The 21,915-nt window shown below is 64.0% G+C and overlaps 3 protein-coding genes across 4 annotated transcripts; 2 read left to right on the forward strand and 1 right to left on the reverse strand.

Moving 5' to 3' along the window:
- The first annotated feature begins 229 nt into the window (after window positions 1-229).
- Window positions 230-9,985, forward strand: SP2 (Sp2 transcription factor). Of its 2 annotated transcripts, none has more exons than XM_064733506.1 (7): window positions 230-298; window positions 1,065-1,145; window positions 2,284-3,264; window positions 3,935-4,244; window positions 6,282-6,456; window positions 7,925-8,118; window positions 9,620-9,985. In XM_064733506.1, the coding sequence occupies exons 2-7, from the start codon at window positions 1,083-1,085 to the stop codon at window positions 9,718-9,720; spliced, it is 1,824 nt and encodes a 607-aa protein (XP_064589576.1). In that variant the 5' UTR covers window positions 230-298; window positions 1,065-1,082; the 3' UTR covers window positions 9,721-9,985. The 2 variants fall into 2 exon arrangements, with proteins under 2 accessions (XP_064589576.1, XP_064589577.1); XM_064733507.1 differs by lacking the exon at window positions 230-298 and adding an exon at window positions 656-963.
- A 1,846-nt stretch (window positions 9,986-11,831) lies between these two features.
- Window positions 11,832-16,531, forward strand: PNPO (pyridoxamine 5'-phosphate oxidase). Its single transcript, XM_064733518.1, has 7 exons — window positions 11,832-11,933; window positions 12,314-12,438; window positions 13,484-13,583; window positions 14,219-14,272; window positions 15,082-15,210; window positions 15,438-15,508; window positions 15,586-16,531. The coding sequence occupies exons 1-7, from the start codon at window positions 11,889-11,891 to the stop codon at window positions 15,749-15,751; spliced, it is 690 nt and encodes a 229-aa protein (XP_064589588.1). The 5' UTR covers window positions 11,832-11,888; the 3' UTR covers window positions 15,752-16,531.
- Window positions 16,532-19,724: 3,193 nt separating this feature from the next.
- On the reverse strand, window positions 19,725-20,824 carry PRR15L (proline rich 15 like). The gene has a single exon (XM_064733519.1). It carries the CDS (start codon window positions 20,822-20,824, stop codon window positions 20,525-20,527), a length of 300 nt encoding a protein of 99 aa, XP_064589589.1. The 3' UTR covers window positions 19,725-20,524.
- Between the last annotated feature and the right edge of the window lie 1,091 nt (window positions 20,825-21,915).

A 21,915-nucleotide genomic window follows, 5' to 3' on the forward strand; every position in this document is an offset into this window, starting at 1 on the left:
CAATCAGAAATCTTCCCTGCCATTGGTTCTCCGCTGCCGTCCGTCACCGCAGAGCTCCGCGCCCATTGGCGGAGCCATCCCTCCATCACGCGCCTTACTGCTCGGCGCAGCTGCCCATCAACATTTCCCCCTCCGCTGATTGGCTGCCGCTCCACCATCTCACCACCCATTGGCCAGATCGCAAAGCAGCCGGGCGGCGATTGGCCTAAAGCCCCTCTCTGGGCGGGCGCAGCAGGGCGGTGCCCGGCGGAGGAAGATGGCGCCGTGAGCGGGTCGGAGCCGCCGCCGCCCCCGGCCGGTCAGTGCGGGGGGAGCGGGGCCGGGCCGCGGCCGCTGCGGGGCCGCCGGGGCGGGGAGGGGCCCGCGGCCGCCCCGAGCCGCCCTCCCCCAGCGCCCGGCGGGCGGGCGGCCCTTCCGGCAGCGGGGCCCGGTCGGGGGCGGGCCCGGCCTTTGGGACCCGCCTCCCCCGGGACCGCCCGGAGCGGCGGGGGCGGCCCGGGGGGACCGGGGGAGCCCGGGGGGAGCTCCGGGGGGGGCCCTCGGGGGTCGCGGCCTCGTCCCCGCCCGAGGATGCTCGGGAATCCCGGGATCCTTGGGGGGACGCGGGGATGCTCAGGGGATGCGCGGGGATCCCAGGGATGCTCGGAGGGTCCTGGGGATGCTCGAGGGGTCCCGGGGATGCTCGGGGGTCCCGAGATCTCAGGGGTCCCAGGGATGCTCGGAGGGTCCTGGGGATGCTCAGGGGGTCCCCAAATTTCCTTCATGAGATTCATTTCCCCAATGGGATTTGGGCTCTTTTTCCTTATGGGATTCTTTTCCTTGGGGATCATTCCCCCGGTGGGATTTGGGATGATTCCCAAATTTCCCTGATGGGATTCGGGATGGTTCCCAAATTTATCCAGGAATGCTCCTTGGGGTTCCCTTGGGAACCAGACAAACACCAACCCCTGGAGAGGGGACAAGGTGACAGATGGGGGGCAGCCCCCCAGTGTGAGGTGGGGTGGCTCTGGGGGGCACCAGGCACATCCCCGAGGAGCTGATCCCCCCCTGCTCTGTGCCCACAGCCCGAGGGACAGCCCAGCATGGCTGCCACTGCTGCTGTCAGCCCCAGCGAGTACCTGCAGCCCGCCAGCGCCAACGCCCAGGTGAGCCCTGCCCCTCCCAGGTGTGCCCTGCCCAGGTGTGCCCTGCCCCTCTCAGGTGTGCCCTGCCCTGCCCAGGTGTGCCCTGCCCTGCCCAGGTGAGCCCTGCCCCTCCCAGGTGTGCCCTGCCCTGCCCAGGTGAGCCCTGCCCTGCCCAGGTGAGCCCTGCCCAGGTGAGCCCTGCCCCTCCCAGGTGAGCCCTTCCCCTCCCAGGTGTGCCCTGCCCCTCCCACGTGAGCCCTGCCCTGCCCAGGTGAGCCCTGCCCTGCCCAGGTGAGCCCTGCCCCTCTCAGGTGTGCCCTGCCCCTCCCAGGTGAGCCCTGCCCTGCCCAGGTGTGCCCTGCCCAGGTGTGCCCAGCCCCTCTCAGGTGTGCCCTGCCCTGCCCAGGTGTGCCCTGCCCCTCCCAGGTGTGCCCTGCCCTGCCCAGGTGAGCCCTGCCCTGCCCAGGTGTGCCCAGCCCCGCCCAGGTGAGCCCTGCCCTGCTGGGGGCTCATTCCCTGTCCCCATCCCAGTGTTCTTCCTCCTCCCCGAGCATCTCTGATGTTCCCAGCCCTTATCTCAGGCTGGGTTTGGGGTTTGAGCTGCCTGTGATGTTCCAGGGGGAAATCCCAGGGAGTTGCCAGGATATCCACAGCTTTGGGATGGTTTTAAGCTTTAGGATGTCTTTAAGGGTGGTTTTAAACTTTAGGATGGTTTTAAGCATGGTTTTAAGATTTAGGATGGCTTTAAGAATGGTTTTAAGCATGGTTTTAAGCTTTAGGATGGTTTTAAGCTTTAGGAATGGTTTTAAGGACACAAGGATGGGATTTAAAAGGATTTAGGGACACAGGAATGGGATATTCAGTGTCAGCACTGGGGTGCTGGACATGAGCAGGAATTCCCTCCCAGAAAAACTGGGATTGGGATGGGCTGCCCAGAGAGGTGGTGGCGTTTCAGGAAAGACTGGACGTGTCCCTCAGTGCCATGCTGGGGTGACAGAGTGTCCCCAGGCTGGACTGGGCCACGCCAAAATCCCTGCCAGCCTCGGTTATTGGGGAATCCCGCCCCACACGGGTAATTAACGAGCTCCCTCAATCAGGGCTGTTCATTAGCCGCTCCTGCAGGTGCCTGGCCCTGACGGTGCCCTCTCTGTGTGCCCAGGACTCGCAGCCCTCCCCGCTGGCGCTGCTGGCGGCCACATGCAGCAAGATCGGTCCCCCCGCCGTGGAAGCGGCCGCGGCGCCGCCGGCGCCCCCGCAGCCCACGCCCCGCAAGCTGGTGCCCATCAAACCCGCCCCGCTGCCGCTGGGCGCTGCCAAGGGCGGCATCGGCATCCTGTCCTCCAAGGGGAGCCTCTTCCAGATCCAGGGCTCCCAGCTGGGCGCCTCCTACCCCGGCGGGCAGCTGGTGTTCGCCATCCAGAACGCGGCCGTGCTGGGCAAAGCCTCGCGCTCCTCCTCCTCCTCCTCCTCCTCGTCCTCATCCTCCTCCAGCATCCAGTACCAGGCGGTGCCGCAGCTGCAGCCCAGCGGCGCTCAGACCATCCAGGTGCAGCCTAACCAGATCCAGATCATCCCGGGCACCAGCCAGGCCATCCTCACGCCCTCCTCCTCCTCCTCCTCCTCCTCATCCTCCTCCTCCTCGCACAAGCCCGTGCCCATCAAGCCGGCCCCGGCGCAGAAGGCGGCGGCAGCGGGCGGCGTGGTCAAACTGCCCGCGGGTGCCAACGTCACCCTGAGCCTGCCCCCGGCCCTGGTGGGCCCCGAGGCGGGCGGGCAGCCCCAGCTGCTCACGGACAGCCCCTCCAAAGGCGGCAAAAAGCCGCGGAAAAAGGCGCCGTCCCCGGGGCAGCCCGCGGCCGTGGCCGTGGCCGAGCAGGTGGAGACGGTGCTGATCGAGACCACGGCCGAGAACATCATCCAGGCGGGCAGCAACCTGCTGATCGTGCAGAGCCCGGGCGCGGGGCAGCCCGCCGTGCTGCAGCAGCTGCAGGTGGTGCAGCCCAAGCAGGAGCCGCAGGTGGTGCAGATCCCGCAGCAGGCGCTGCGCGTGGTGCAGGCGGCCTCGGCCACGCTGCCCACCGTGCCCCAGAAACCATCCCAGAACTTCCAGATCCAGGCGGCCGAGCCCACCCCCACACAGGTACGGCCTCCCTGGGACCCCCTCCGTGGTGTTCCCTTCGGGTTCTCAGCCAGGGTTTGGGAGGTGTGGGGTTTGTGAGATATTCCCGGTTTGGGTGTTGCTGAGTGGAGATCAGGAGTGCAGCCATGCCCTCTGCAGGGATCAGGAACTGCTGTTCCCCTCTGGTTCTGCCCAGGGTTTGGGAGGTGTGGGGTTTGTGAGATATTCCCTGTTTGGAGTTTGGTTTAGGCATTGCTGAGTGGAGTTGGGAGTGCAGCCATGCCCTCTGCAGGGATTTAGGGGCTCCAGCTTCTTTTGTAGGATATGGAGGAGCTCAGTGTGCCATAGCTGGGGCTGGGATGAGCCAGCCTGCTGGGAGCTCCTGGGTCACACAGGGAGGTGGGACAGGTTGGTGTCTTTGTGGCACCTTGGACAAAACCCAGGAGCCTTCTCCTTTCTCCAGGGGTCTTACAAAGGTCTGGATTCACTTCCCAGTGAGGGTGGGGAGGAGCTGGGCTGTATTTCCCACACAAACTATGGTTTCCCCATCCCTGGCAGTGTCCAAGCCCAGCTCCAGCAGAGGGAAATTAAAACACAACAACCTCCAAACGCCCAAACCGTTCCACGACTCCCGGGCTGCGCGGGCCGATCCCATCCCCACAAACCCACCCGTGTTCCCTCCTGCCCCCAGGTTTACTTCAAGACCCCCTCTGGGGAGCTGCAGTCGGTGCTGCTGCAGGAGGCCTCGTCCATCCCGGTGCTGCCGGGCGCTTCGTGCGGCAGCCCCGGCCCCGGCCCCGGTACCGGTACCGGCACCGGCACCGGCAGCGCCCGCAGGCCGGCCCCGCGCAAGGAGCGGCCGCTGCCCAAGATCGCCCCGGCCGGGGGCATCCTGAGCCTGAGCGCGGCACAGCTGGCAGCAGCTGCACAGGCCATGCAGACCATCAACATCAACGGCGTGCAGGTGCAGGGCGTGCCCGTCACCATCACCAACAGCGCAGGTGGGTGGCACCATGGCATGGATGGGGACATGGGGACATGGCAGGGGCAGGGGGCAGGGTGTGCCCGTCACCATCACCAACAGCACAGATGGGTGGCACTGATGGCATGGATGGGGACATGGGGACATGGGGACATGGCAGGGGCAGGGGCAGGGGCAGGGGCAGGGTGTGCCCGTCACCATCACCAACAGCGCAGGTGGGTGGCACTGCTGCCATGGATGGGGACATGGGGACATGGGGACATGGCAGGGGCAGGGCGTGCCCGTCACCATCACCAACAGCGCAGGTGGGTGGCACCAGGGGCATGGATGGGGGACATGGGGACATGGGGACATGGCAGGGGCAGGGGCAGGGTGTGCCCGTCACCATCACCAACAGCGCAGGTGGGTGGCACTGCTGCCATGGATGGGGACATGGGGACATGGGGCAGGGCGTGCCCATCACCATCACCCAACAGCACAGGTGGGTGGCACCATGGCATGGATGGGGACATGGGGATGGGACAGGGACCGTGGGCAGCTCCCTGAGCTTCCCAAGGAACGAGGAGCTCTCCCAAGCTCCCAAACCCAGGAGAGGCACAGTCACACACCCAGCTCCGTTTGTCCAGCTCCACTTCCAGGGATCACAATTCCAGCAGTGACCCCTCATTCATGGATCATTCCAGGGGTGAACCCCTCATTCATGGATCATTCCAGGGAATAAACCCCTCACTCAGGGATCATTCCAGCAGTGACCCCTCATTCATGGATCATTCCAGGGGTGACCCCTCACTCAGGGATCATTCCAGGGAATAAACCCCTCACTCAGGGATCATTCCAGCAGTGACCCCTCACTCAGGGATCATTCCAGGGGTGACCCCTCACTCATGGATCATTCCAGGGGTGAACCCCTCACTCAGGGATCATTCCAGCAGTGACCCCTCACTCAGGGATCATTCCAGCAGTGAGCCCCTCACTCATGGATCATTCCAGGGGTGAACCCCTCACTCAGGGATCATTCCAGGGGTGACCCCTCACTCAGGGATCATTCCAGGGGTGACCCCTCACTCAGGGATCATTCCAGCAGTGAACCCCTCACTCAGGGATCATTCCAGGGAATAAACCCCTCACTCAGGGGTCTCCCCAGACCCCAGACCAGCCGGGCACAGCCCCACTGCTCCCCGTCCCAGGAGTGTCACGTCCCTGCAGCCGCCCTGTCCCCACTTTGGCGGGGCCAAGCCCTTGCCCAGGGCCGAGGGCAGGGTGATTTATCTCTGTGGGGAGCTTTATCTGCTCGCTGAGATCAGCCCAGCCCTGCTGCCTGGCTGTGCTGCTCCTCACCAGGCACCAGCAGAAATCCCAGCCCCTTTCCCACTGTGCCGTCCTGCCAGGACTGCCTTTGTGGGGGACACTGAATTTAATGAGCCATTCCAATTAACGTGGAGGGCACTGGCAGGACCTGCTGCCCACAGGCCGGGCCAGGGCTCGGCTCCTCCCTGCCCAGCGCTGCCTTCCCTCGCTTGGCGCTTCCCCGCCTGCTCGCCCTCGCTGCTGCTGCTCTGCTCCTGCCGATCCCCCTCGTTCTTCCCCTCCTCCTCCTGCTCCTGCTGCTGCTCCTGGTGCTGCCCCGGGAGCAGCAACCCCACCCCAGCCCCAGCCCCAACCCCAGTCCCAGCCCCGCTTGCTGACGCTGACCCCTGTTCTTCTTTCCAGCCCCTGTCGCGGCTGCCCGGCACGCCCGAGCCTGGAGCGGCCCTTAGGCTGCGGGGTAAGTCCCGTTTTTTTGCTCAATATATTGCACGTTTTTTCAAAGTTTCTTTTTTGTTTCCTCTTTTTGAGCCCTTTTTTTACTTCCCCGCCCCCCTAAAAGGGTCGAAAAAAACAACTTTTTTTTGAAAACTTTGAAAAACCGCACAGTATATTCAGGAAAAAGGGGACTTACCAGCAGAGGCACGTGGCAGAGGGGGCTGTGCTGCATGTGGGGGTGAGCTGGGGGTGCTCCCTGCTCCGGAGGCTGCGGATGGATCCTGACTGCCCCTTTCCCTTTCCCCTTCCCCAGGCCAGCAGCAGCTGACGGTGCAGAACGTGTCCGGCAGCAACGTGACCATCAGCGGGCTGAGCCCCACGCAGATCCAGCTGCAGATGGAGCAGGCGCTGTCCGGGGACGTGCAGCCCGGAGAGAAGAGGAGGAGGATGGCCTGCACCTGCCCCAACTGCAAGGACGGCGACAAGCGGTGGGTGCTGAAAGTGCTGACGGTGGGAAGGGCTCATCCTGCTGGATCCGCCTCTCCCAGAATGATTCTGAATGTGGGAAGGGCTCATTCCCTCTGGATCTGCCTCTCCCAGGCTAACCTGGAGTGGTTCATCCCTCTGGCTCCGCCTGTCCTGGGCTAACCTGGAGCGGTTCATCCCTCCGGATCTGCCTCTCCTGGAATAACCCAGGGTGGTTCATCCCTCCAGATCCGCCTCTCCCGGGTCTAACCCAGAGCACTTCATCCCTCTGGCTCCACCTGTCCCAGGCTAACCCAGAGCAGCTCATCCCACTTGGATCTGCCTGTCCCAGGCTAACCTGGAGCAGATCATCCCTCTGGATCCACCTTTCTCGGAATAATCCGGAGTGGTTCATCCCTCTGGATCCGCCTCTCCCGGAATAACCTGGAGTGGCTTATCCCACTTGGGTCCGCCTATCCCGGGTCTAACCCGGAGCAGCTCCTCCTCTCCTGGGTCTAACCCGGGTGTGGCTCATCCCCAGGCTCCACCTGTCACGGGCTAACTCAGAGCGGTTCATGCCTTTGGATCCGCCTGTCCCAGGTCTAACCCAGAGCAGCTCATCCCCCGGCCTTGCCTGTCCCGGGTCTAACCCAGAGCAGCTCATCCCCCCGGCCTTGCCTGTCCCGGGTCTAACCCAGAGCAGCTCATCCCCCCGGCCTTGCCTGTCCCAGGCTAACCCAGAGCAGCTCATCCCCCCGGCCTTGCCTGTCCCAGGCTAACCCAGAGCAGCTCATCCCCCCAGCCTTGCCTGTCTAACCTGGAGCAGCTCATCCCCCGGCCTTGCCTGTCCCGGGTCTAACCTGGAGCAGCTCATCCCCCCGGCCTTGCCTGTCCCGGGTCTAACCCAGAGCAGCTCATCCCCCGGCCTTGCCTGTCTAACCCGGAGCAGCTCATCCCCCCAGCCTTGCCTGTCCCGGGTCTACCCAGGCAGCTCATCCCTGGCCTTGCCTGTCCCGGGTCTACCCAGAGCAGCTCATTCCCCTGGCCTGCCTGTCTAACCCAGAGCAGCTCATCCCCATGCTTGCCTGTCTAACCCGAGCAGCTCAGTCCCCCCGGCCTCTGCCTGTCCCGGGTCTAACCAGAGCAGCTCATCCCCCCGGCCTTGCCTGTCTAACCCGGAGCAGCTCATCCCCCCGGCCTTGCCTGTCCCAGGCTAACCCAGAGCAGCTCATCCCCCCAGCCTTGCCTGTCCCGGGTCTAACCCAGAGCAGCTCATCCCCCCGGCCTTGCCTGTCTAACCCGGAGCAGCTCATCCCCCCAGCCTTGCCTGTCCCGGGTCTAACCCAGAGCAGCTCATCCCCCCGGCCTTGCCTGTCCCAGGCTAACCCAGAGCAGCTCATCCCCCCGGCCTTGCCTGTCTAACCCGGAGCGTTCTATCTCCCTGTCCCGTGCTGATGTCTCCTGTCCCGTCCCGTCCCCTGCTGTCCCCAGGCCGGGCGATGGCGGTAAGAAGAAGCACATCTGCCACATCCCCGAGTGCGGGCGCACCTTCCGCAAGACGTCGCTGCTGCGGGCGCACGTGCGGCTGCACACGGGCGAGCGGCCCTTCGTGTGCAACTGGGTGTTCTGCGGCAAGCGCTTCACGCGCTCCGACGAGCTGCAGCGGCACGCGCGCACGCACACAGGTCTGCACGTCCTGAGGGGGCATGGGGAGCCGTCCCTAATGGGGCTGGGGGCTGGGAGCCATCCCTAATGGGGCTGGGGAGCCATCCCTAATGGGGCTGGGGGCTGGGAGCCATCCCTAATGGGGCTGGGAGCCATCCCTAATGGGGCTGGGGAGCCGTCCCTAATGGGGCTGGGGTCGGGGAGCCATCCCTAATGGGGCTGGGGAGCCATCCCTAATTGGGCTGGGGGCTGGGAGCCATCCCTAATGGGGCTGGGGTATCCCTGTTCTCAGGGCAACAACCACACAGGTTTGCACGTCCCGGGGTGGGCATGGGGCTGGGAGCCGTCCCTAATGGGGATGGGGGCTGGGAGCCGTCCCTAATGGGGATGGGGGCTGGGGAACCATCCCTAATGGGGCTGGGTCAGGGAGCCGTCCCTAATGGGGATGGGGGCTGGGGAACCATCCCTAATGGGGCTGGGGTACCACTGCAGGGTCCCTGTGCCCAAGGAACCATCCCTAATGGGGCTGGGGTCAGGGAGCCATCCCTAATGGGGCTGGGGTCAGGGAGCCATCCCTAATGGGGCTGGGGGCTGGGAGCCATCCCTAATGGGGCTGGGGAGCCGTCCCTAATGGGGCTGGGGGCTGGGAGTCGTCCCTAATGGGGCTGGGGTACCACTGCAGGGTCCCTGTGCCCAAGGAACCATCCCTAATGGGGCTGGGGTCAGGGAGCCATCCCTAATGGGGCTGGGGAACCATCCCTAATGGGGCTGGGGTCAGGGAGCCATCCCTAATGGGGCTGGGGTATCACTGCAGGGTCCCTGTGCCCAAGGAACCATCCCTAATGGGGCTGGGGTATCCCTGGAGTGTCCCCATGCCCAGGGCAGAACCCCCAAACAGGGCTGGGGGACCCCCAGGTTCGCTTTGGGAGCGCTGGGATGATCTGGGCAGGTCTGGGGGGCCACTGGAGGATTTTGGGGGGTCTCAAGGGGATATCCCCATCAAAGGGATGGGGACATCAAGGGGACATGACCTGGAGGTGTCACCACCACCCCAAGAGCCACAGGGGAGCACTGGGATCATCTTGGACCACCATAAATGATCTTGGGGTTTGAAACTGGGATACTGGGAGGAGCTGGAGGGTTTTGGGGGGGGGTCTGCTGCTCTGGTGACAGAATTGCCATGGGAAGGGGTGGGGACATCAAGGGGACATGTCCTGGGGGTGTCACCGCCACCCCGAGAGCCACCGGGATGATCTGGGCAGGTCTGGGGGGCACTGGAGGATTTTGGGGGGGTCTGTGGTGACAGGGGCTAACGGGGCCATACCCTGGGGGTGTCACCCCCTCCCCTGGGGTAACCCAGTGTCCCTGTCCCGCAGGTGACAGGGCCATACCCTGGGGGTATGGGTTAGGGTTAGGGTTAGGTGACCCGCTGTCCCTGTCCCGCAGGTGACAGGGCCATACCCCGGGGGTGTCACCCCCTCCCCTGGGGTCCCTGGGTGACCCGCTGTCCCCGTCCCACAGGTGACAAACGCTTCGAGTGCGCGCAGTGCCAGAAACGCTTCATGCGCTCCGACCACCTGACCAAGCACTACAAGACGCACCTGGTCACCAAGAACCTGTAGGGTGGGGGCACCCCAAACCCCCAGACCCCCAAACCCGCGGCCCCGCAGCCCGGGGCCACCCACAGCACTCCAGGGAGGGACCCTGGGCACGTCCCTGCCCGCCCGACCGCGCTGAGCACCCCAAAAACGGGGCTGGGGGTGTCCCTGGGGGCCCGCGGGGTCAGGGGGTGCCCCTATGACCCAAGAAGGCTTAGGGGGTCACCCAGAGCCCCCCCTGTGAACCCCACAGGTTCAGGGGTCCCCCAGAGCCCCCCTTGTGACCCCACAGTTTAGGGGTGTCTCAAACCCTCCCCTGTGACCCACAGGCTCATGGAGTGACCCACAGCCCCCAGAGCCCCCCTTGTGACCCCACAGGTTCAGGGGTCCCCCAGAGCCCCCCCTGTGAACCCCACAGGTTCAGGGGTGCCCCCACAGGTTCAGGGGGTGTCTCAAACCCTCCCCTGTGACCCCACAGGCTGATGGGGTCCCCCAGCCCCTCCCTGTGACCCCCCAGCCCCACGGGGTGCCCCCATTCCCCCCCCATTTCCCCCAGGTGTGGGGCAGGAGCCCCCAGGGCAGCCCGGAGCGGCTCCAGAGCACATTCCTACTTTATATTTAAAGTCTATAAATAGCTATAAATATCTATATCCCCTTTGGGACAGCCCTGTTTTCTATCAATCGTTGCCTTACGCTCCCCGTCCCGCCCGCCCCGTGGATCATGAGTGCTTTTTTAATCTATTTAATCCCCAAAACTCCCTTTATCCCCCCTCATGGCCAATTCCTCTCTCCCAGTTTTTGTTTCTGAGCAACGTTGGCAATTCCCTTTTTTTTTATTTTATTATTTTGTTTGCAATTTTGGGACTCCATCCCTTTTTTTCTCCTCCTTTTCTTTCCTTTTTTTTTTCTTTTTTCCCCTTTTCCCTTCCTTATTTTTTATTTTCACCCCTTTTTCCTTCCTTTTTTCCTCCTTTTTTTCCTTCCTTAATTTTCCCCCTTTTTGCTTTCTTATTTTTTTTTCACCCCTTTTTCCTTCCTTTACTTTTTCCCCTTTTTCCTTCCTTATTTTTCCCCATTTTCCTTCCTTATTTTTTATTTTCCCCTTTTTTTTCTTCCCTATTTTATATTTTCACCCCTTTTTCCTTCCTTTTTTCTTCTTTTTTCCCTTTTTCCTTCCTTTTCTTTTCCCCCCTTTTTCCTTCCTTATTTCTTATTTTCCCCTTTTCTCTTCCATATTTTTTCTTTTTCCCCTTTTCCTTATTTTTTCCCCCTTTTCCGTTCCTTATTTTTTCTTTTTCCCCCCATTTTTCCTTCATAATTTTTTATTTTCACCCCCTTTTCCTCCCCTTATTTTTTATTGTTTTTCCCCTTTCCCCTCCCTTTTATCTCCTTCCCCATTCCCGTGTGTGCCCCCGTGTACAGTGTACATTGTATCATAGATTTATTGCTTTGGAGCTTTTAAATTAAACAGAAATTCCGTTTATTTTTGTGCTGTGCCCGTCCCAGGGCGATCCTGGGTTCCCCGGGAGCTTCCCCTGCTCAATAAAACCCAGAGGCGCCTCCGGATCCGGGGATTTGGGGGAGTTTGTGGGGTTTGGGGCATTTTGGGGAATTGGTGGGGTTTGGGGGAGTTGATGGTATTTGGGAGAATTGGTGGGGTTTGGGGGAATTTATGAAATTTAGGGCAATGGATGGGGTTTGGGGAATGGATGGGGTTTGGGTGGGATGTGGAGGAATTGATGAGATTTGGAGGAATTGGTGGGGTTTGGGGGAATGGATAGAAAAATGAGGAATTTTAGCAGGAAATGGTTCAGCTCCTGCTGGAGCTGCTGGCGCAGGAGTGGGGGATTGTCCCCAAATCCCTGTCCCCACCATGTCCCAGCCCCTTGCCACCGCCTCCAAGGCCCAAATGTCCCAAATCCCCAAATTACTGTCCCCGTGTGTCCCCGCTGTCCCCTGGATGTCCCCGCGTCCCCCTCCCGCGGTCATTGCCCCTTTAAGAGCCCCCGCACCTCTCTATACCCAGCCACTACTTCCGGGTCTTTTGTCTCCCCGCCCCTTCCGCCTCTTCCAATGGGCAGCCAGCTCCTACAGAGGCGCGCAAGCTGTGCTTTCTCCTATTGGCTGCGCTGTCGGAGGCATGGCCGCCCTTAGCCACGCCTCCAGCGCGGTGGGGGCTCGGCGCGGCCGCGATGGAGCTGGAGCAGATACGGAAAAGCTACCGGGGGGACAGCGAGGTGGGACCGGGACAGGGGGGACAGCGGGGGGACACCGGGGGGACCTGGCACGGGGGGACCCCGGGATTAGCCCCCTAAGGCCCGGAGAAGCCCCTCTCGGACAGGGCGACCGCCCACGCGGCTGCTGCCCAGCGTGTCCCCGAGGCTCGGGGACAGCCCCGACCCGGGGTGACACCCCCAGAATGTCCCCAAGGCTCGGGGACAGCCCCCAGCCAGAGGGACACCCCCAGGATGACCCCAAGCCCTGCGGTGTCCCCACCTTCCTTCCCCTTGTCACCCCGGTGTCCCCAGGCGTTCGAGGAGTGCCACCCGGTGTCCCCTGACCCCCCCGGGTGACCCCTGACCCCCCCGGTGTCCCTTGTCCCCTCCGGTGTCCCCAGGCGTTCGAGGAGTGCCACCTGGTGTCCCTGGATCCCCTGGAGCAGTTCCGGGCCTGGCTGCAGGACGCGCTGCAGTGCCCGGACATCGCCGAGGCCAACGCCATGTGCCTGGCCACCTGCTCCAGGTGACAATGGGGGACACAGGGGGGACAGGGGCCACCTGCTCCAGGTGACAGTGGGGGACACGGGGGGGACAGGGGCCACCTGCTCCAGGTGACAGTGGGGGACACAGGGGCCACCTGCTCCAGGTGACAATGGGGACACAGGGGGACAGGGGCCACCTGCTCCAGGTGACAGTGGGGGACACCGGGGGAACAGGGGCCACCTGCTCCAGGTGATAGTGGGGACACAGGGGGGGACAGGGGCCACCTGCTCCAGGTGACAATGGGGACATAGGGGGACAGCGGCCACCTGCTCCAGGTGACACCAGGGACAGGGGCCACCTGCTCCAGGTGACAGTGGGGGACACGGGGGGGACGGGGGACACGGGGGGGACAGCGGCCACCTGCTCCAGGTGACACTGGGGGACAGGGGGGGAAACCGAGGGATGTGAGACAGGAGGGACACACAGTGGGGACATCGAGGGGATACGGGGGGTGACACAGGGGGACACTGGGGGTGGCACAGGGGGATGACATGGGGTGAGACAGGGGGGACGCACAGAGGGTGACATGGGTGACACTGGGGTGGCACAGGGGGGACATCAGGGTGACACAGGGGCTGACACTGAGGGGACACAGAGAAGGTGACCCTGGGGTGGGACAGGTCACATTGAGGTGACACTGGGGTGACACAGAGATGACACAGATGACACAGGTGACACAGAGGTGACACAGGTGACACACAAGGGTGACACAGATGACACAGGTGACACACACAGGTGACACAGGGGTGACACAGGGGTGACACAGGTGACACACACAGGTGACACAGGGGTGACACAGGTGACACAGGGGTGGCACAGGTGACACACAGGGGTGACACAGATGACACAGGGGTGGCACAGGTGACACACAGGGGTCACACAGGTGACACACAGGGGTGGCACGGGTGACGCACACAGGTGACACAGGGGTGACATAGATGACACAGGGGTGGCACAGGTGACACACAGGGGTGGCACAGGTGACACACACAGGTGACACAGGGGTGACAGGCGCTGTCCCGCAGGGACGGGCGGCCCTCGGCGCGCATGGTGCTGCTCAAGGGGCTGGGGCCGGACGGGCTGCGCTTCTTCACCAACTACGAGAGCAGGAAGGGCCGGGAGCTGGTGAGGGACACACGGACACACGGACACACAGAAATAAACCCTGAGAAATCCCAATAAACCAATCCAAATAATTCCCAAATTCCAGGAGCTGGTGAGGGACACACGGACACACAGAAATAAACCCTGAGAAATCCCAATAAACCAATCCAAATAATTCCCAAATTCCAGGAGCTGGTGAGGGACACATGGACACACAGAGAGCCCCAGAAATCCTGAGAAACCCTGAGAAATCCCAATAAACCAATCCAAATAAATCCCAAAATCTGGGAGCTGCTGAGGGATGGGGACCCTGAAACACCAGGAATAAATCCTGATAAATCCCGATTAATGAATCCCGATAAATCCCGATAAATAAATCCCAATAAATCAATCCCACTAAATCCCAAATTTCTGCAGCTGGTGAGAGACAGGGACCCAGAAACACCAGGAATAAATCCTGAGAAATGCCAATAAATCCTGATAAATAAGTCTCGATAAATAAATCCCGATAAATCCCAATAAATCAATCCCGATAAATAAATACCAATAAATAAACCCCAATAAATCCCAACAAATCCCAATAAATAAGCCCCAATAAACGCGTAATTCAGGCCCAGAACAGCGCGGCTCTGCCTCAGCTCCCTCTGCTCCCACAGGACTCCAACCCCTTCGCCTCCCTCGTGTTCTACTGGGAGCCCCTTTGCCGGCAGGTGAGGGGGGGTCCCCAAATCCTGGGGGGGAATTGGGGCTGGGGGCCACCCCAGGTGGGCACTGGGGGCAGGCAGGGCGGGGGTGGCTGCGGTTTTGGGGGAAAAGTGGGGGAATGAGGGGGTTTTGTGCTCAGGAGCCCCTTTAACACCGCTGGCCCGAGCCCAGGGGATGGATGGTGGTCCCCACCAGGCATGAAATCCCTGCACTTTTTGGGTGAAAAAGTCAGGGAATGGGGCAATTCCATGCTCGGGATGGGAGCCCCTTGGGAGCTGTGCTGGCCCAGGTGTGCATGGAGGGCTCAGGGCTGGCCCAGGTGTGGGCTGGGGGCTCAGGGCCGTCCCCAGGTGTGGGCTGGGGGCTCGGGGCTGTCCCCAGGTGTGCATCGAGGGCTCAGGGCTGGCCCAGGTGTGGGCTGGGGGCTCAGGGCTGTCCCCAGGTGTGCACTGAGGGCTCGGTGCCGTCCCCAGGTGAGGGCTGGGGGCTCGGTGCCGTCCCCAGGTGTGGGGTGGGGGCTCAGGGCCGTCCCCAGGTGTGGGCTGGGGGCTCAGGGCTGTCCCCAGGTGCGCTTTGAGGGCTCAGGGCTGTCCCCAGGTGTGGGCTGGGGGCTCAGGGCCGTCCCCAGGTGTGGGCTGGGGGGCTCAGGGCTGTCCCAGGTGTGCATTGAGGGCTCGGTGCCGTCTTCAGGTGTGCATTGAGGGCTCAGGGCTGTCCCCAGGTGCGCTTTGAGGGCTCAGGGCTGTCCCCAGGTGTGGGCTGGGGGCTCAGGGCTGTCCCCAGGTGTGCACTGAGGGCTCGGTGCCGTCCCCAGGTGCGCATCGAGGGCTCGGTGCGGCGCCTGCCCGAGGAGGAATCCGAGCGCTATTTCCACTCGCGGCCCCGGGGCAGCCAGATCGGGGCCCTGGTGAGCCGGCAGAGCTCGGTCATCCCTGACAGAGAGGTGAGCCCGGGCGGGAGCGGCTCTGGGATCCCTGAGCCCTCCCTGAGCCCTTTGGGATCGGCTGTGGGGTCCCCGTTCCCTTGGGGATCCCCTCACTCCCCATTGTTCCCCTCACCCCCCATTCCCTGTGGGATCAGCCGTGGGGTTCCGTCAGGCCCCATCCCCAGTGGGGTCCCCGTTCCCTTTGGGATCCCCTCACTCCCCATTGCTCCCCTCGCTCCCCGCAGTACCTGCGCAAGAAGAGCGCGGAGCTGGAGGAGCTGTACCGGGACAAGGCGGTGCCCAAGCCGGACTACTGGTGAGACTGGGGGGCTGAGCCCCCCTGAGCCCCCCAGATCCCCCCGAACCCCCCCTGAGCCTGGCTGTGCCTTGCAGGGGCGCGTACGTGGTGGAGCCGGAGCTGGTGGAGTTCTGGCAGGGCCAATCGAACCGGCTGCACGACCGGATCGTGTTCCGGCGGCTGCGGGACCGCGCGGCGCCGCTCGGGGCCATGACCCGCCGCGGCCACGGCGAGTGGGTGTACGAGCGCCTGTCGCCGTGAGCCCGGCCCGGGACGGCCCGGGAATGGCCCGGGAATGGCACCCGGGAATGGCCCCGGGAACGGCCCCGGAACGGCCCCGGGAATGTCCCCAAGTGTCGCAGCCGCCCCGCCCCCGTCCCTCGCTGTGTGCTGGGGATGGGCCCGGGGCTGCCCTCACCCCGTCTGCAGCCGCTCCCCGTGGTTAATTAATCGTGTTAATGATTGTGCAGGGACCAGCTGTGACCCCAGTGATCCCCCTGTTCCTGTCCCCATCCCCGTACCTGTCCCATCCCTGTCCCTGTCCCTCTGTGTGCTGGGAATGCCTTCAGAGCTGCCCTCACCCGGTGTGTCCCCAAATCCCTCTGCAGCCACTCCCCGTGGTTAATTAATCGTGTTAATGATCGTGCAGGGACCAGCTGTGACCCCAGTGATCCCCTGTCCCATCCCTGTCCCTGTCCCTCTGTGTGCTGGGGATGCCTTCAGAGCTGCCCTCACCCCGTCTGCAGCCGCTCCCCGTGGTTAATTAATCGTGTTAATGATCGTGCAGGGACCAGCTGTGACCCCCCTGTCGCTGTCGCTGTCCCACCACTGCCACCTCTCTCTCCATGTTTGAGCTGGAATCCTGGCAATTGTTTTAGCATGGAATCGTGCTCAATTCCCAGGTCATTACTGCTTGTTGTTTAATTAACTTAAATCGTGTCACCGCTGCCGTGCCCTGTCCCAGGGCCGTGAGACCCCAACCCTCGACCCGTCCCCTCCTCCAGCTGCCGGAAAACAATAATAAATCAGGATTTATGTGGAGGCGTGGAGCCTTTGGTTATTTAGTACCGGGTTAATGTTTAGCCAGGCAGGGCCGGGCTCTCCCGGGGCAGCCGGGGCTCGGAGCTGCCGCCAATCCCGGGCCTGGACCTGGCCCTGGCTGGAACCGGCCCCGGTTTGTGCTTGCTGTCCCGGAATGGAACCAGCCCCGGTTTGTGTTTGCTGTCCCGGAATGGAACCAGCCCCAAACCGGCCCCGGTTCTGTGCTTGCTGTCCCGGAATGGAACCAGCCCCAAAACCGGCCCCGGTTCTGTGCTTGCTGTCCCGGAGCGGAACCAGCCCCAAAACCGGCCCCGGTTCTGTGCTTGCTGTCCCGGGGCGGAACCAGCCCCAAAACCGGCCCCGGTTCTGTGTTTGCTGTCCCGGAATGGAACCAGCCCCAAAACCGGCCCCGGTTCTGTGTTTGCTGTCCCGGAATGGAACCAGCTCCGGTTCTGTGTTTGCTGTCCCGGAGCGGGACCGTGCCCCAAAACCGGCCCCGGTTCTGTGTTTGCTGTCCCGGAATGGAACCAGCCCCAAAACCGGCCCCGGTTCTGTGTTTGCTGTCCCGGAATGGAACCAGCCCCAAAACCGGCCCCGGTTCCGTGTTTGCTGTCCCGGAGCGGGACCGTGCCTGTCCCGGGGGTGCCAGGCCAGCCCTGGCACGCAGGCACGGTGGCCGCGGCGCTGTCACCGCCTCTGTGGCGCTGTCACAGCCCCCGATGGCTCTGGAGCCTTCCCTGCCTTGGGCAGGACGGGAGGGGACGGGGCGGTGTCGCAGGAGGGGACACGGGGCTGTCCCGGGAGGGGACACGGGGCTGTCCCGCATTCCTGGGCAGGGGCAAAGGGACCGGGGGGCTCCTCCCGTTCCCGTTCCTGTTCCCGTTCCCGTTCCCGTTCCCGTTCCCGCCGGGACAAAGTCCGGGATCCCAGCGCGACGGGAACGGGCTGAGAGCGCACAGAGCCGGGGCGGGGCCGGGACCGGGGAGCTGGCACCGAGAAACCGGGAAATCGGGAAACGGGAAATCGGGAAACCGGGAAATTGTGAAACCGGGAAACAGGGAAATCGGGAAACCGCGAAGTTGGGAAAACGAGAAACCGGGAAATCGGGAAACCGGGAAATCGGGAAAATCAGGAAACCGCGAAATCGGGAAACGGGGAAACGGGAAACCTGGAAATCGGGGAATCGAGAAAACGGGAAATTGTGAAACCGGGAAGCAAGGAAATCGGGAAACCGGGAAACCGGGAAAATCGGGAAACCGGGAAATCGGGAAACCGGGAAAATCGGGAAACCGGGGAATCGGGAAACGGGAAACCGCGAAATCGGGAAAATCGGGAAACCGGGGAATCGGGAAAACGGGAAATTGTGAAACCGGGAAACAGGGAAATCGGGAAACCGCGAAATCGGGAAAACGAGAAACCGGGAAACAACCGGGAAACTGAGAAACTGGGAAACCGGGAAATCGGGAAACCGGGAAACGGGAAACCGGGAAATCGGGAAACCGGGAAACAGGAAAATCGGGAAACCGGGAAACCGCGAAATCGGGAAACCGGGAAATCGGGAAACCGGGAAACCGGGAAATCGGGAAACCGCGAAATCGGGAAACCGGGAAACAGGAAAATCGGGAAACCGCGAAATCGGGAAACCGCGAAATCGGGAAATGGGGAAACCGGGAAAACGAGAAACCGGGAAACAACCAGGAAACCGGGGCTGGGCTTGGGCTCCCGGCACCCTCCGGAGCCAGGAGGGGCTGGAGCTCAGAGCTCGGAACGGCCGCGCCCTGCGAAGCCGGGATTGTCCATCCCGGGTCGCGGATCCCGGATCCCGGCACGGTCCCGTTCCCCGCGGGCTCACGGAGCTGGGAGGGCTCCAGGACTGCCAGGAGGGATCCGGGGATCCGCGGGAAGTCCCTGGAGCGGCCTCTGCGGGATCAGGAATTCTCCAGGATGGCTCCCAGAGGGATCCCAGAGGGATCCAGAGCCGGCCCGCCCCGCCGTGCCGCGTTTGGGGATCGCGGAGCTCTCCCGGATCCGCCTCCGCTCCCTCCTCCGTGCCCGGGTCCGGGATTGCCCGGCACGGCCCCGCTCCCCGGAGGGGCGAGAAAGGGGGGACAGGGCCTGGGAAACCCGGCCCGGAAGGGGGAGACCCCCAAAATCCATCAAAATCCACCTAAATCCTCCAAATTCCCCCATTCCTGCCCTATAGGGTCCAATCCTGCCCTGTTTGGGACCAATCCTGCTCACCTATAGGGCCCAATCCTGCCCGGGTTGGGCCCAATCCTGCTCCGACTGGGCCCAATCCTGCTCCGACTGGGCCCAATCCTGCCCAACCACCGGGGTCCAATCCTGACCAGCCCGGGTCCAATCCTGCTCAGAGTGGGTCCAATTCTGCTCTCATGGGGTCCAATCCTGACCATTTTGGGTCCAATCCTGCCCATCCTGGGTCCAATCCTGCCCGAATGGGTCCAATCCTGCTCTGACCGGGTCCAATCCTGCCCACCCCGGGTCCAATCCTGCCCAGCCAGGGTCCAATCCTGCTCACCCCGGGTCCAATCCTGCTCACCCCTGGGTCCAATCCTGCCCAGTATGGGTCCAATCCTGCCCGGGTAGGGTCCAATCCTGCTCTGAATGGGTCCAATCCTGCCCAGGATGGGCCCAATCCTGCCCCGACTGGGTCCAATCCTGCCCGGACTGGGTCCAATCCTGACCATCCTGGGTCCAATCCTGCTCTGACCGGGTCCAATCCTGCCCAGGTGGGGTCCAATCCTGACCAGTATGGGCCCAATCCTGCTCGGGCTGGGTCCAATCCTGCCCCGACTGGGTCCAATCCTGCCCGGACTGGGTCCAATCCTGACCAATTTGGGTCCAATCCTGCTCTCCTTGGGGTCCAATCCTGCTCTCTGTTCTCATTTGGGACCAATCCTGCCCCTTTTGGGACCAATCCTGCCCCGTTTGGGACCCTGGAGCTGCCTCTGGGGGGTCAGGGATTCCCCGGGATGGTTCCCAGAGGGATCCCAGAGGGATCCAGAGCTTTCCCACCCCTCCATGCCGGGTTTCGGGATCCGCCTCCGCTCCCTCCTCCCTGCCCGGGTCCGGGGCTCCCCGGCACGGCCCCGCTCCCTCCGCGTCCCGCCGGATCCGGAGCCGTTCCCCCGTTCCGGGCTGGATCCCGGGATCCGCGGAGCTCTCCCGGAGCCGCCTCCGCTCCCAGGCTCGCTTTATTAACCACAGTTAATTAGCAGCAGGCGCGAGCGGGGTGGGACCCCCGCTTCCAGCAGCGGGGAGCGATCCTCGGGGAATGGAACGCGGCTCCTCCGGGTGCGATCCTCGGGAAACGCGGCTCCTCCGGGGAGGGATTGCCGAGGGAAAGGCGGCTCCTCCGGGGAGGGATTCCCGAGGGAAAGGCGGCTCCTCCGGGGAGGGATTCCCGGGGAAAGGCGGCTCCTCCGGGGAGGGATTCCCGGGGAAAGGCGGCTCCTCTGGGTGAGATTCCCGGGGAAAGGCGGCTCCTCCGGGGAGGGATTCCCGGGGAAATGCGGCTCCTCTGGGTGAGATTCCCGGGGAAATGCGGCTCCTCCGGGGAGGGATTCCCGGGGAATGGAGCGCGGCTCCTCCGGGCAGCGGGAGGAGGGGATCGGTCCCGCCGCTCGTTCCCTGGGGACAGGGAAGTGTCGCATCCCCTCTCGGGCAGGACTCGGCCATCGGCGGCTCCGCAGCCCCTCGGGATCGGGACACGAGAGGGGCTCGGCCCCAAAAAGTGACGGGAGGAGGGGATTGGGATTGGGATTGGGAATGGGATTGGGAATGGGATTGGGAATGGGATCGGGGGGAGTGTCCTCATTCATCCCAGTACGGACCAGTCCGCGCTGGGCAGGCAGGGACGGGGAGCGCGGGCCCCGCCGTGCCCCGGGGTCAGTCCCGCAGCTCCGGGACCATCCCGCGGACAATTCCACAAATCCCATCCTGAGTCCTGCCCGGGGCCGCAGCCCGGCCGGGTCACTGCTCCTGGCGCTCGCCGGCCCCGCACAGGTTGGGATGCTCGGCCAGCGTCGCCCGCACTTTCTTCTTCTCCTTGAAGCGCCCGGAGTGCGAGACCTTGACGTGCTTGCCCTTGGTGCTCTTGTCCACGATCTTCTCGAGGCGGGCGGCGAAGCCGGGGCCGCCCTCGGGGCCGCTCCCGTCCGCGCCGTCCGCGCCGGGCGCCGCGGGGCCCTCGGGGCTCTCGTACAGCACCGGGGCCGCCGCCTGGCGCTTCCGCAGGAACGTCAGCTTCCACCAGCCGTGCCCGTCGGCCATCCTGCACGGGAGCGGCACCGGGGCTCGGCTCCGTCCGCGGCTCCCGGGGCCGCATCGGGGGCGCGGCGCTGCCCTCCCGCGGATGCTCGGGGCGGATCCCCGGGGGCACCGGGGCGGGGCGGGCGCTGCACGGCCCGGGAATCCCGGGAATTCCGGGAAAAGCCGGGGAAGGGCCGCGGGCAGCGCCGGGAGCTGCCCTTATCAGCCACGTGTGGGAGAGCAAACAGGAACAGGAACTGGGGCGCAGGTGGCGGCACCGGGGAGTGCCGGGGGCGCTGCCGGGGTCCCCCCGCCCCAGCCCGGCCTCGGGGCTCGCCGGTGCCCGCCGGGACCGGGGGAGGTGCCGGGAAGGGGCCGGGAAGGGGCCGGAGCCCAGCGTGGCCCCGGGGCAAGGCGGCTCCGCATCCCCCCCGGGCACGGACGGGGTTCCCAGGCCCGGGGCCAGCCCTGCCCCGTGTCCCCGTCCCCGTCCCCGTCCCCGTCCCTGTCCCCGTCCCAGTGGCGCTCAGGCACCAGCGAGCCCTCCCCGATGTCGCTTTGGGGATAAAAACCCCTTTTCCCTCAGCGACACGGGGACAGGGGCCCGCTGGTGGCACCTGTGTCCCCAGAGCCAGGTGGGACCGTCCCCGGCCGTGTCCCCAGGGTGTCCCCGGGGCTCCCACAGCCCATCCCAGCCCGGACACCGCACCCCGGTACCTGCTCCTGCCGCCTCCGGGGGTCCCGGGGATGTCCCGGGGTTGTCCCTGGGTTGTCCCTGGGTTGTCCCGGTGTGTCCCGGGGTGTCCCGGGATGTCCCGGGGGTATCCCGGGTGTGTCCCGGGGGGCAGCACGGGCAGGTGCCGCTCACCTGCGGCTGTCCCGGTGTTCCCGTCAAGGTGAACCCGCTCCCAAACCCCTCCTGCCGGAGCAAACAGCGGGGCCGGGCCAGGCACGGCTGAATATTCATGACGGGGAGCGGTGCCAGCCCCGGGAGGGTGGCCCGGAGTGGCCTCAGGTGGCCCTGGGTGGCTCCGGGTGGCTCCGGATGGCTCTGGGCGCCTCTGGGTGGCTCCGGATGGCTCTGGATGGCCCCGGGTGGCCGGGATGTGTCC

This window comes from Zonotrichia leucophrys, chromosome 27, assembly GCF_028769735.1.
Source record: "Zonotrichia leucophrys gambelii isolate GWCS_2022_RI chromosome 27, RI_Zleu_2.0, whole genome shotgun sequence".
Lineage (NCBI taxonomy): Eukaryota > Metazoa > Chordata > Aves > Passeriformes > Passerellidae > Zonotrichia > Zonotrichia leucophrys.

What these genes read in the sequence shown, in the direction of transcription:
- PNPO (XM_064733518.1), top strand. Translation starts at nt 11,889, where the DNA reads ATGGAGCTGGAGCAGATACGGAAAAGCTACCGGGGGGACAGCGAG. An exon ending in TGCCTGGCCACCTGCTCCAG is followed by an intron (nt 12,439 to 13,483) that starts GTGACAATGGGG and finishes GCTGTCCCGCAG; the next exon opens with GGACGGGCGGCCCTCGGCGC. An exon ending in GCAGGAAGGGCCGGGAGCTG is followed by an intron (nt 13,584 to 14,218) that starts GTGAGGGACACA and finishes CTGCTCCCACAG; the next exon opens with GACTCCAACCCCTTCGCCTC.
- SP2 (XM_064733506.1), top strand. Translation starts at nt 1,083, where the DNA reads ATGGCTGCCACTGCTGCTGTCAGCCCCAGCGAGTACCTGCAGCCCGCC. An exon ending in CCGAGCCCACCCCCACACAG is followed by an intron (nt 3,265 to 3,934) that starts GTACGGCCTCCC and finishes TCCTGCCCCCAG; the next exon opens with GTTTACTTCAAGACCCCCTC. An exon ending in TGCAAGGACGGCGACAAGCG is followed by an intron (nt 6,457 to 7,924) that starts GTGGGTGCTGAA and finishes TGCTGTCCCCAG; the next exon opens with GCCGGGCGATGGCGGTAAGA.
- PRR15L (XM_064733519.1), bottom strand. Translation starts at nt 20,824, where the DNA reads ATGGCCGACGGGCACGGCTGGTGGAAGCTGACGTTCCTGCGGAAGCGC.